Source organism: Barbatula barbatula (assembly GCF_947034865.1).
Source record: "Barbatula barbatula genome assembly, chromosome: 14".
NCBI classification, from domain to species: Eukaryota; Metazoa; Chordata; class Actinopteri; order Cypriniformes; family Nemacheilidae; genus Barbatula; species Barbatula barbatula.
Window position 1 is genome coordinate 12722732 of NC_136777.1, and position 14307 is coordinate 12737038.

The 14307-nt window shown below is 38.3% G+C and overlaps 2 protein-coding genes across 2 annotated transcripts; one reads left to right on the forward strand and one right to left on the reverse strand.

Moving 5' to 3' along the window:
* Positions 1–177: 177 nt before the first annotated feature.
* On the reverse strand, positions 178–6045 carry abcg8 (ATP-binding cassette, sub-family G (WHITE), member 8). The gene is made up of 13 exons (XM_079472477.1): positions 5912–6045; positions 5463–5576; positions 5034–5181; positions 4716–4954; positions 4501–4633; positions 3505–3774; positions 3268–3427; positions 3060–3155; positions 2740–2939; positions 2567–2643; positions 1724–1991; positions 1196–1323; positions 178–1106 (listed from the first exon to the last, which is right to left on the reverse strand). Exons 1-13 carry the CDS (start codon positions 5975–5977, stop codon positions 969–971), a joined length of 2037 nt encoding a protein of 678 aa, XP_079328603.1. The 5' UTR covers positions 5978–6045; the 3' UTR covers positions 178–968.
* A 205-nt stretch (positions 6046–6250) lies between these two features.
* On the forward strand, positions 6251–14028 carry abcg5 (ATP-binding cassette, sub-family G (WHITE), member 5; the record flags this gene model as incomplete). Its single annotated transcript, XM_079472478.1, has 13 exons — positions 6251–6384; positions 8849–8970; positions 9349–9485; positions 10119–10217; positions 10358–10490; positions 11084–11223; positions 11323–11452; positions 11529–11742; positions 11876–12081; positions 12881–13019; positions 13166–13351; positions 13428–13540; positions 13623–14028. 13 exons carry the CDS (start codon positions 6251–6253, stop codon positions 13805–13807), a joined length of 1938 nt encoding a protein of 645 aa, XP_079328604.1. The 3' UTR covers positions 13808–14028.
* Between the last annotated feature and the right edge of the window lie 279 nt (positions 14029–14307).

The window sequence follows — 14307 nt, forward strand, 5'->3', positions numbered from 1 at the left end:
TTTTACGTTATTTAAAGATATTAGATTGGACCACTATTGTCCAGCATTGGAAAATTCTATGACTGAACAATATGGCTGAATATGTCACAAAAACCTTTCTAATGCATTTAAAAGTGATGGCGTTTTAATTATTTCAGTCTTTTATATATATTAGGATAATATATCACTACACACGTTGATGTGTAAACAATGGCCTGTTTTTATTTGTTTATCCATGTTTACAGCCACAAATGTTACTCACGTCTGTTACAAACACGCAATTGTTTAACCACGCACATTTATTTATGTTCACAAGTATATGTACCTACACAAGAGTAATATTACAAGCGATTTGCTCTCAAGCTTTTAAAATGTGACACGTAGTCGCACTTTTGAAGAAAAGGTGAACGTGAAATTCTGTGTTCATGCAGTGTTTTACAATTTTGCTGATAGCTGTATCATGTGAAATCAAACAGAAATGAGCAACACTTTCACCAGAATGGTTCACTAGTGCAGTGTGTAGGCTACATAAAAGTAGCCAAAGCCTGTAAACAAAGCTGTCACAACACATGGGGTAGTGCACACAGTAGTCCAATAACACAAATAGATTACGCAGTACAAAGCTTGATAAAAGACTTGAATGAATGAAATCGAATTTGTCACATCAAAAGATTGTTGAAAGCTAGGCACCACATTCATGCTCGAGTGGTTTATTAAAAAGGTTAATAATTAAACGATGGCAAACAAGACCAAAGTGCAAAGAAACATTGTAAATTGCTGCCATCCAGCGGCAGACAGTAGACATGCAATGAGCCTCAATAATCCACAGTACTGACTGTAAACAAACCTCATGCACAGTTGAACTACAAGCTTAATCTCTCCAAGTATGTATTTTGTACCATGAGCACAACACCACGTCCAATTGTAGCTCAATTTGTGTCAAACTTTATTCTGTTACTAAAGACTACGCTTGATGTGATCTGTCTTTCTCACCAATCCTGACTAGACTTCTGCTTAATGAATCTAAGCGACAGATAATAGAGGAGCATGAAAACTAAAGCAACGGCGATAAGCACCAGGTAGCAGGAATAAAGGGGATACTGGTTCATTTTCATCATCTCCACAATCTGAAAAACAATTTGGAACAATTTAACTAGGTATGCTTGGTGTCCGCGATAAGAAACAGAATAGTGTTTTACATGTCAGAGTTACTCACTTTAATACCGTCCAATTCTATAGTCATGTTTCCAAAAGAGACTGGGATTTTGACACCACGAAACTGAACCTGCAGCGTTCCTTCAAAACCCCAGCGCATGAAGGATATGTTCGAAAACCAGGACGCCACTGTTGAGGGGATAGAAGTAAGTACTCGTTTTGATTTGAGGAAAAGGAGAAAAAACTAAATGATTTAAAGCTACTGTCCTGCTAAAAACAAAAGTAGAACCAGCACAGATATTTGAATGGATTTAATGGTTATAATAGGAATTGATTGTTTTTTGTGGTAACTTTAGCGGTCACTGTTGGTCTTCTTTTGGTGGGATGTTATGACAGATTCTACTACATGCTACTGGACTAATGCCCGAACTATACAGTACGTATAGTAATTATGTATTGATTTAATTGGTAAACAACTGATATTCATAATATTATTTATAACATAAAATAATCAAATGTCTATTATTTATAATTATATTCTTTTTTCTATCAAGGTGATAGTTTAATGTGAATTTTGTGATGTTCTTACCCAGCCACATGTTTTCCAGACTAATGACAAAGCCCGCTGTCAAGTAGAAGACAGTAAAGAGCGAGTTGCCCATGAACGAAGATGTCTGCAATGTCGGCAGGGCTGCCGCCACAAACAGTGCCATGCAGCGACTGCAGTACACCATCAACCAAACCAACAGAAAGTTGAGAAGGAATCTATCGGGAGCACCATTGAGCCCAGCCAGCCAGTAGATGGGCACACCATAGACAAGTGTAAAAACACAGTGCTCTGGAAGCTCACCAAGGACCTGAAAGAGACAAGCTTTACTATCTAGGGTCAGCATAATTTTAATAATAATAATACTGATTAATATAAATGAATAACTAATAAATAAACAAAAAATAATGATTCATATAAATGAATAACTAATAAATAAACAAATAATAATGATTAATATAAATGAATAACTAATAATAACAATAATAATATTGATTACTAAAAAAGAATAAATAATAAATAAACAAATAATAATGATTAATATCAATTAATAACAATAATAATCGTGATTAATATCAATTAATAATAGTAATTAATAACTAACACATAATAATAAAAATAATTCATATCAATTATTAATATTAATTTATAACTAATAAATAACAAATAATAATGATATCTATAGTTCAGAGTTGTGACCAAGTCCAACAGCCCAACGATTGAAACAAACAGTAGCTAATATTTAACTCATGACCTCTACAAAAAAATCAACACTGACTTGACCTTCAAATTCTGGTTCTGCTTCAAATCTGTCTATGGAGCACAAAGGGTCATCTACACCACTGTCCTCCCTGTTAAAACTCTTACACAATGCCGTTTATGTACCTTGGCAAAAAAGTACGGGGTGACAGAGTACATTCCATCCTCCAGCTCATGATAAAGCATGGCTCTCTCTGAATGACCTGTGGAACACAATACATTACGCCACTTATTTTTAATGACAATAAAAACATAAATAACCTCAAATTTTAAGGATGGACTGTAGACTGTATATTTACATTTTGCTATGACGTCTAGCACCACAGCAAAGGGGGTCAGGGCCCCCATCATGTATAGCAAAGCCACAGTATCTTGGACAGAAAGACCCTGTTCTCCTGCCCCATAGTACAGAAAACCGATGAGAAGTGACATCAGCAGGGCTTCAAAACCATGAACCAGCAGTGTGACCAGATCCCGATAGTCATTAAACACCTGCCGTCTGAAAGAAGCGTAAACATCTATCAGGAGTCATGAAGCTGGGAATGAATCAGCTATGAATTATTAAAATACCATTTGATTCTTAATAAATTTGCCACATAGTTTCTTTTACTAAACTCACCTGATCAGGACTGAGAATTGGTCCTGTTTACCCGGCAGACGATTCTCCTGTTGCGACACGGTGATCACTGCGTCTGTCTCTGAGATGGGGGCAATGCTGATGGTGTAGAAAACCGTTTTATCAGCTTTCAGATCTTTTTTTTATACAAATATGTGAGCTCATAACAACGGATTATTTGAAACAGTTTTAGTGTGAAGTTAGGATTTACCTTGGAGGACCGTCCTGCTGTGAACCACAGTCTTCCGATTTCCACATGAAATCCTCTGTATTCTTCACTTTTTCTACAAACTGTGCTGCTAATGTTTTGGTTTTCTCCAAACACGCTGCTTCTATTTCAGGATTACGTCGATCGATGCTTATCAAGTCCACTGTTAAGGAAGTTGACAGTTCTGAACCAACAACCAAACCAAAAATAAACTAAAGGCACCAGATCTTTCCCACCTACCATAGTAGTCAGAAGGATTGCACAAGCGTGGACACGGGTATCCGAGAGCGGTGAAGTAGGGTACCATGTCTTTGGCCTGACCGCAGTACACGGCTGAACCAGATGACAAGAGAACCACCAAATCAAAGAGCTGGAAGATATCAGAACGGGGCTGATGGACGGAAAGCAAGACCAGACGGTTCCCTCGAGCCAGACGGGACAATGTAATGACCAGATTATGGGCCGTGAAGCTGTCTAGACCTGAGGTAGGCTCATCTAGGATGAGAATACCTAAAATGCATGTACAGTTTTATTAAGAGAGGAATAAACAACAGTTAATAACAAGTTTCATCTTAACAACATAAACTAACGTTACTGCGCATGTGCACTTTTGTGACCCCAACTGAACTTCCGGTACATTCACAAACAAGTGGGTGCCTGTAGATTATTTCTGATAACAATCAAAAGAAATCGAGAAGAAGCGTTACTTGGCTAAACTTTTCTCTCCAATATTTTGAATTTAGACTGCGATACCAAGCTCAACCGCTAGATGTCAGTGTACCGAACGACAAAATAAATTGTTTATTTAATAAAATGAATAAACAACAAAATTCAACAAATCGTTTATTAAATAAAATGATTTTACAGTAAAATAATAATACAAATCAACATTGAAATAAATAAATCGGAAATAAGATCATTATAGAAAGTTCTGTTATTAGACAATAGCCAGACACAAACCGGAAGTTAACTGGAGGTCTCGCTCGTGTCCGATGAAACGGTCTATAAACGTTGGCCCGAAGTTAACTTCGGGGCTGTGTTGGGTTATAATATAAAGATGAGTTTAAAAGTTTTCGATATTTAATTAATATTCATATTCATATGTATGTGAATCGTATGAAATGAAAACTACTCAACGGTTATCGATTCTTTGCAGAGGTCTACCGGAAGTTAAGTTCGGGCCATCTGGGAGGTTTACGTTTCCGCTGAACCGTCTATATAACACTTTAGTCTCACCCGGATTCCAGAGTAGTTGCACGGCAATGCTAACTCTTCTCCTCTCACCCCCAGACACCCCCCTCACGTATTCATTTCCCACCCGCGTGTGGGCACACTGCCTCAGACGCAGCTCTGCAATGACGTCATCCACCTGTCGAGGTCAAATACGCACCGGTTGATCACAGGTAACCTTTAACTGGGCGGAGTTTACAGTAGTACATCACATGACTCACCCTTTGATCTCTCTGCGCCTGACTGAAGTGTGCCGGCAGCCGGAGTTTCGCCACAAACGCGAGCGTCTCTCTCACTGTGAGATGCGGTAATAAACGGTCGTCCTGCCGCACGTGCGCGATGTTTTTCTTCACCAGGGACCGTGTGCAAGGTTTGCCATTGATCAGGATCTCTCCCGATTTCATGGACCCGCCCTCATCTCGACATGTTATGATGTCTAGTAATGACGTCTTCCCACAACCTAAAGCGACGAGTGACTGTCATTTTTCAGTGAATCGCTTTAATGAATAAAGTTTGCTCAAAGATTTTGAACACCGCACCTGAGCTGCCGATGACAGCAAGCATCTGGCCACTGCGCACGCGCAGGTTTAGATCTTTAATGGCTGTTTGCTTGTTACTTTGCGTCTCCCAGGGCATCTTAAACTCTGACAGCCTCTCATACCAGGGTATCTGTGCTGCTGTGTCCACCTGTGAACACACATAGATGAACATCACTTCATACAGCGGCGCTGATAGATATTTGATGACATTTAGCATGAACATGAAATCAAAGGTGTGACCGACTTTTTTAAATGTACTGTTTGTCATTCAGTTCCCTTCACACAAGTCTTCTAGCCACAAATGTGGTTTATCCCTCATTTAAAGGGACAGTTCACCCAAAAATGAACATTCTTGCATTGTTTACTCATTGTCTTGTCATTGCAAACCCGTATGGCTTTCGGAAGCAAGAACAGATTCAAAGGTCTTACCTCATAGTTCAGATTGCGAACTTCAAGTTCATTGCGACCCCCACTGTAAGTAAAATACAGACTGATGTCTTCTTCAGGCGATGAGAAAAGTCTGATGTCTCGATTCTGTGTGTGCTGGAAAATGGAAAAAGTTAGTGGCAGTTGCCATAATACAGACAAGTGTGGACAAATATGAAATAAAAAAATGTAATGTACGCTATCAGAGTTGATTGTGATTTATTTATTCGTTCAAATGTCGGTAGATAAGAGAATTTGATGGTTCAGGGTTCAGTTATATCCATTTATGTAATGGAGCATCTCCTGAAATGAACTCTAAAAATCAATCGCTCAGAGATAAATGTAAACATTTAAACAACAGTGCTACAACAAGAAGATACACTCCGTAATCAACTTGAGGTTACTACAGGGAACGTTAACATTTCCGCGTACTACATGCTTCATGAACTCACCGTGCTCTGTTTGACGGTTGTGGAGCTGAAGACATCTCCAGAGTGAAAAACGCTCTGGTCTGACATAGTGCTTGAAGATCTGAGAAGTGGAAGTATCTGTGAAGGGGGTCCGTGCCCCTCTGAACCAGTTTCTGGTTTAGAGAAGTGCCTGCTCCTCTTGTTGTCCTGGAAAACTGAAATGAGACGGCAAAGAGATCCTACTCTATATAGCAAATGGAGCAAAGTTCTACTGATAAGAGTCTCTGTTTATGGTTTTCACTCGTCCACGCGACGTGAAATGTTCAGAGAGCTGACAAGTGGACCCAACTGAGAAATACTTATGAGAGTCTTTAAGCTAAAATGACAACGAGCAGATCTTATTCCATGCAGGAGAATAATGCATCTTTTAAGATGGTATCAGACACGGGGAAAGCCATACCAAACCCAGAACCTTCATGCTGCCTGAGTGTCAAAAATGTTTCCTATACTGTAAGGTAAGAATGTATTACAAATTTGGACAATTGTCTTCATTTACAATATTAATCAGTAACAGGTTGTGAATTACATTTGAGTTGTCTGTTTGAATAGTGTCAGCGATTTTGGATTCTTACCTTTTTCATACAGTTTTATACACTGTAAACCCGGATAAGTAGAATTTACTTAAAAAAATCCAGGTAACTCGTTGCCTTAAAATTTTTAAGTAATGAAGCATTAGTTGAATAAGTGAACTGGACTACGTTCAATGTACTTGAGCCCATAATGGAATGGAATAGAATATTTAAGTTGAATGTACTAATAACCGAGTTACAGTGACTGAAGATACTTAGTTTAAACAATCATTCCCCACCCATTTATTTAACTCGGCTTGTTAAGTAAGCATTACTCCATTACCAATTCAACTAAATTGTATATTCTAACTGCCCCAACTTATTTCTAACTCAAAATATGTCTTTCAATCAATAAAACCATGTAAAATACATAGATACAACTGACACATTAAACTGATCCAATTTTTTTATTGAACATGTCTTTTTTATTAGCAACAAAAGAAACAAAGCCATGACCTAATTCTATTTCCTCACTGATGGCATGAAAAGAAAAAAATATCTTCCTCTTTACCTCCAATCATATTGAATTACACCTCTCTAAATTAGGTTGACAAACTGGCAGGATAAAACTCAGCCCTGCTGAAGACTGGCATCTTAAAAGTTATACTTCAAAACTCAACATTTACTCTTCAAATTTGGTTGACAGACTGGCAAGAAAAAACTCAGCCCTGCTGAACACTGGCATCTTACATTTAACATATACAAATAACAAATCTGTACATGGAAAAACAAAAAAGTGTGTGAGAATAACATTAACTAAATAAGCTAACATTAGCTAAATAACAAAAACTTAAAGAGGCATGACAGTAGTTAACTAACAACGAATAAATAAATAAAAAAATCAAGAAATTAAAGCTAACTATGTTAGCTAGTGTGCAACAACTTACAAGGATGTTTGCAGTTCTCTGGCTAGCTGCTGCACCGTCTCAACTTTAGCTGTCTGGAAGCAACAGAGTAAAATGGTTCAGAGCGGACATATTAGCTCGGTATCAATTTAAAAGCATGTAGAGATTGCCTGGCCAGCAGTCTATTGTGTGAACGAGTACGTTACCCGGACACCGGGCGGACTCGAAGTGTACCCAAATAAGACGGTCGCCGGACACGTCGGAGCAAAGCTAAATTTATTTCAGTCAGTCGTAGTCACACAATAGAATCCGCTAACAAGGCAGCGGGTATTAGCGCCAACTTACCGGGACGTTAGATGTTCCGTGCGGAGCTAACGATCGCTGCTTCAGGTGTCTGGCTCAGCTCAACTTGCACTAGCTGTCTGGAAGCGAAATACAATTTCCGTTACGGGCGCTAGCTAACGTTACCAGTGAAGATATTCGTTAGCTAGGAGAGTGTGGGGCAGAGTTAGCTGGATAGCTACCCTGCTAATAACTAGCGAAGTTCATTTTTCAGTTTTTTTTAAATAACTGCAGTACTATTGAAATGAAACTTTGATATACATATATATATATCTGATAGATACTTTGAGTTATATCAAAGTATAATTTCTATAGTGTTGTCCCCATGAAAATATATAATAAAATATTTGTACAAATGTGAGGGGTGAACTCACTTTCGTGATATACTGCTAGCTAAGTTACATCAGCAAGCAGTCGGGACTGCAACAGGTTCCCACTTACCGTTTTGTGGCTGAACTCGGTTTATTCACCGAAGGCTTCTAGCTTCGGTGAATGAACAACGTGCTTGCTGTAACGGCAATTTAGATACAGGTGTATTCCGTCTCAAATTTTGGCGGTTGTGACGTCAATGCGTTGCTATTTGTAAAAGGCAAAACTTGATGATATTGAGTTGTTTGAGCTCAAACACATAATTACAATAAGATAGGCCATTAAAAAGTACAGTTTACTCAGAATTCTTAATTAATGTAAAGAAACAGTAGTACAAACTCAAAAACTTAACTTAACTTAACTTAAAAACACACTTACAATAAGAAAGGACATGAAAAAGTTAAGCTTAATCAGAATTAACTAGTAATGTCAACAAATTAGACACATTTAAGTAATATGAACTCAAGCTGTTTGAGTTGAATCAAAATCTGGGTTTACAGTGTATGTACTCCGTTCATATTTTACATAGACCAATTATTGTTGCTTACACTGCTGAAATACAGCTTGACAAGATTCTTTTTTTAAAGACATACAAAATCTTAAAGACATGATCAGGTCATGAACAAAATATGTTGGATGAATACACAAAAAAAAAATTATTGATCAGTTTCTGGCTATTATTCTGGCTACAATTAATATTTTAAATGAACATTTAATACTTTATAAAACAATTTAATAATAATATTCTTTAAAAATTGTATTTCAATGTTGGAAATTGTGGAATGATGTTTCAGTGAGCGTGTAGGACCTTGGTGGGATCTTCCATCTTTTTCAAAAAAATGGACCAGACAAATATTGAATGAGGTGTCATTTCATGTAGACGGGGGTGAGATCATGGGAATTCTGGGAAACTCAGGTAAGACCAATCAAATGTGTAGACTAATAAATATACAATATGCAGTTTTATTCTGTATAATTCCTAAAACATCAGCTAACATTCAATGTAAATTGTAGGTAGATTTGTTTTTGTGTTAGGACTGGGTCTGCTTGTTAGGGATTGAGACTATAACCATTAATAAAAATAATGCACATATGACTGATAGTGTCACATAGTTTTACAATACGGTTCACTGCATCACATGATGTTTTATGGCATGCTAAAACAGTTAATCTCTAAATAAGCCATAAACAATGACCTTTTAGATACAATTACATGCAGTAAAAAGATAATGTTCATCAATGTAAATATCAAAATCATAAAGTTAATAAAAATTATATTGACCTGCGTTTTAAGGCTCCGGTAAGACGACTCTGTTAGATGCTATAGCGGGACGAATTGGGAATACTGGTACCCTACTGGGAGAGGTGTTTGTAAATGGAAGAAAGCTAAAAAGGGACCAATTTCAAGACTGTTTCTCTTATGTGCTCCAGGTGAGTTTCTTTTACAAGCTGTTTTCAAATATAAAACAATGTTAAACAAAACAAAGTTAAGTTTTTATATTTTTATGGCATCTTCAAAGCACTTAATGTCTTTGTGTGTGTTATGTAGTTATCTTTGGCGACAGTGCACGTCTCAGAACTTTGCCCAGTCATAGAAAGTATGCGGGTGAATGAGTTGGATAGGTAACTGGAGGTCAAGTCTTCCACATACAGACTTTAAACAATCACAGTGGACAGAAAAGTTAGTTTTTCAAGTCAACTCAGAAATTAGCATCCACCATACATGACTTCATTATAATATTGGGAGCCATTCATGCGTATCTTCTGCTAAATTAAATAACCGTAGAGACGGCAGTTACTGCAGGTCATTTTTACAGATTAAAATTATGGCAAGCAAGCTATAATCTAATCGATTCATTAAATACGTTCCTAAGCCATATTGCTTCATTGGTCTTAATACCCTTTCCATCAGAAGTTCTAAACCAGACATGTTAACTTTCCTTAAACTTTAACCCCAGTAGGAGTTATTCACTTGTGTATATAATCTCAAATAAATCATATTGGTGGAAAATCTATAGTGTTATTTGAATGGTTACCAAGAAATTCTTTCTGCTCGTTTCTCAGAGTGACAATCTGTTGAGTTATCTGACAGTGGAGGAGACTCTGACATACACAGCTCAGCTGGCTTTGAAACAGCACTCTGCTGAGGTCATACGCAAAAAGGTGAGTTTGCATTCGCTCATCTGCAGTCCTCTCATATAGACAACAATATTACACAGCTTCATACACAATAAGCGGTAAGTTATGGTCATGATCATATCTATGCATGATCAAAACTCGAAACACTGTGTGACTTTCCGTAGGTAACCGCGGTCATGGCAGAGTTGAGTTTAGGACATGTGGCTCACAGCGTGATTGGGGGCCGTGTTTTCCCGGGCATCTCTGGAGGAGAGAGAAGAAGGGTCTCCATCGCCAGCCAGCTGCTTCAGGACCCAAGTAAGTGCATGCACTCTGCAGAGGAACATTTTAGAGGTTGATCTTACAATCAAATTATTTCATTTATATTTTATTTTAGTCAATATTTACACATATTGTAACAATATTATATTTGTATTGTCTTAGTGTACAGACACTCTATAGTCTCAGATAATGTAACCCTACAGTATGTTATTTAAATACAGAGTATAGCGACCCAAAGTCCCTCAAAGGATTACTGAGGATTGGACTATTGGAAAGAGAGTGAAGCAGAATAAGCAGGCCTATCACATTTTAAATATTAAGCTGAGGTCTTTGAGGGTCCCTCTAGAGCCGTTATCTGGCTTTTTGGACCCCGGGGGTCTTCTGCGACGGCGGACTAAGGATTACTCAAGACCACTCCAAACTGAACATAAACCGGCAATTATGAGCGGCATTCATCTGCTGCCTTCTCCAATCAAGCAGTAACTGAATTCATCAGCCAATTAATTTGCCTCTATCTTTAAACAAAGAAAAATCTATTAGTTGTTTAAATGACTTGAATTAAAAACTTGTGTCTCAACGGACATAAGGAAAACTTTTATAAAGTTTTTTTTCCTGTTTTGTAATCGCAGAAGTGATCCTCTTGGATGAGCCGACCACTGGACTGGACAGCATGACGGCCAATCAGATTGTGGTGTTGCTTTCTGAACTGGCCAAAAGGGATCGAATTGTCATAGTCACCATTCATCAACCCCGCTCAGAACTTTTCAGAGTGAGTAGACAAAGAAGATATCTCTTAATATGTCCTCTTCTTTTAACAACCTATAGCAATAGCAAGTCAAATCACTGATATGTGTTTAAACATCTACAGATCTTCAGCAGAATAGCCATCATGAGTCGAGGAGAACTGGTGTTCTGTGGACAGCCTGTAGAGATGGTCGATTTCTTTAGCAGCTGTGGATATGAGTGTCCTGAGTACTGCAACCCCTTCGATATATACGGTAGGGTTTTCGCATAAGTTGGGGGGGCTGCGTGGGACAGCCTGTTCATCTTAATAAAAAAGATTTTGATTGACAGTGGATCTGACCTCCGTGGACACACGCTGCAGTGAGCGAGAAGCTGCCACCTACAGTCGGATGCATGACACTACATCGGCCTACTGCAGCTCAGAAATCTATAAAAACATGATGGAGCGGATCGAACGGAGCTGCCAGAGACCAGACAAACCCATGATCCCATATAAAAGCAAGGAGTCGCCCAACTGCATGTCCAAACTGAACGTTCTGCTTTGGTACCGTAGCCATACCACTGACAAAAACTGGGATAGTACACCAAAACCAAGACTTAATTCAGATTCAGTTGACTTCATTTTCTTTAAACTAGAGGGTACTGATTTCATATTTCTTGTTCGTTCATGTATGCAGGAGGACTGTGCGCAATGTGTCTCGTGACAGGATGGGGATTCTCATGCGCCTATCTCAGAATCTCATCTACGGCCTCTTTATTGCTTTTTTTGTTACGAAGCTGGATATCAATGTATCTAAAGGTGCCGTGCAGGACCGAATCGGCATCATCTACCAAGCCATGGGTGCATCACCCTACACCGGCATGCTGAATGCTGTGGCCCTGTGTGAGTATTGCATCTGATCCAGTGGCGATCGGGCCTCCTATTTAGGGGAAGCAGAAATTCTAAATATGTGTTCAGCGCGTCAGTTATGTGCATTCTGCATCATGTCAGAATACGTGCCAAAGGGTTTATGATAAAAGAGATGCTCATATTTGCTAAATACTCGCTTAGTCTGTTATCAGATTTAAGTGTTAAGAGAGTGTCTTGCCGGTTTAGACGGATCTGCAGCATGCACGTATTTTGACATGATGCGTGATAAACATAGGTTTTGACATGACCTCATACATCTCCGAAAACATTACATTGCATTTCTGTCAATAAATCGTCAAAACAAATTCTCGCAGCACCTTTAAAAAAGACATTTGAAAACACGTGTAAAAGACGGCTCTTGCTGCCTTGTTAAAATGCAGCGCTGCAGGTAAATTCCCAAATCACAGATTACAGAGCAGAGATGATCGTAAGGTGAAGCAACAGTTAGATACATAATTCCTGTCTTTTTCTCTATTATTTACATATCAGTTCATGGCTGATAAGAGATCACATCTCACAGTAGGTCACCAGAAAAGAGAGAGAAACAGAGAAAAGGTGCAGAATGTTCTTTAGACTGTCAATGAACATTGCTTGGCCTTGAATTTCAATCTTTTTGAGATAGCACGTAATTGGTGCTACAAAACATGTATGCTACTGTTTTCACATTTTGTTCCATGCATTTAAATAGAAAGCGTTAGATAAGTATGTGAAAGTGTAAACGCTACCTATCGCTTTCTGTATGATTAAAAACGATAATACTGTCTTTGAACAGTTCCTGCTTTAAGGGCCATTTCTGATCAGGAGAGTAAAGATGGCTTGTACCAGAAGTGGCAGATGTTTCTGGCTTATATTATCCATATTCTTCCCTTCAGTATCATCAGTGTCTTCGTCTTTACTTCATTCTTGTACTGGTAAGTACAGTGTGTACATCAAGTGTGTAAGTGTTACTTGAGTTCACAGAATTTATGTCAGGTGAGTTCCAATCTGAGTTTATGAGGCCTGGAAATCTTTGTAATCTCTCACATTTGAAACTGTCTCGCTGTGTGTGGTTTTGTAGGACTGTTGGCATGAACCCAGATCCCTTTAGATTCCTGTGTTTTTCAGCCGTGGTCCTGGTGCCTCATGTTGTAGGAGAACTCCTTACTCTGGTCTTGTTGGGTGTTGTTCAGGACCCCAACATGGTCAATAGTGGGGTAGCTCTACTCAATATAGCAGGTATCATGGTGGGCTCTGGATTCCTAAGGTAATATTTATATTGAAATTTGAAATATAAGACAATAAAAAAGGGCAAAACATTCAAATCTGTTTGAATTTTACAGGGGGTTTAAACAAATGCCTGTGGTGTTCCAGTGGCTGAGTTATCTGACCTTCCAGAAGTACGGCTGTGAGATTCTCATCGTCACTGAGTTCTATGGCCTGAACTTCACCTGTAGTAAGACAAATTCCCAATTTCATTGAATTCATTCTTTACTAATCTTGTGGCATATAAATTGTGTTTATCTTGACATCGACAGCACCTGTAGCTGGTTTCCCAGGATCATGTGTAATAGACAACGGCAATAAGATCATAGATGAGGGTTATCCTGGAGCCCTCTCACGCTACACACAGGACTTCCTTCTGCTTTATGCTTTCCTGCCTGCACTTGTCATATTGGGCATCATCAGCTTTAAGATACGAGACCACCTCATCAGACGTTAAGCTTTCGAGTGTGCGTGCATAACAATAAAGTCATAGTTTATGTTCTTTATTGCATGCGTAGGCTCTCTAGGTTTTATGTTGTACATCATATTTCACTTGAGAAACATGAAATCTGAATACATTCATTCAAATGTAATGTATATATTTTATCCAAAATATTATATATAATGTCTAATTTTGAAAAGATTGTTACACATAATAAATATTTAATCAGAAAATGTACACGAGTGTGTTTCTTATTGTTTAAAGCTATGTTAAACACACAAAGATGTTGCGTTTCTATAAATGTTACACTGCTGCGCTTTAAGATTCTGGTTGTGTGCTGGGATGATTGATAACAAATGGATTGAGGGCCCGATGTAAAAATCCATCCGATCCAACCATTGAAAATGTACATTGAACAATGTTCTGATATTTGTGGTCTATGGTGGTCACATGTTATTTTGTCATCATGCATGATTTTCTTAAATCCACTTCCCTACCTCACCATAACATATGTG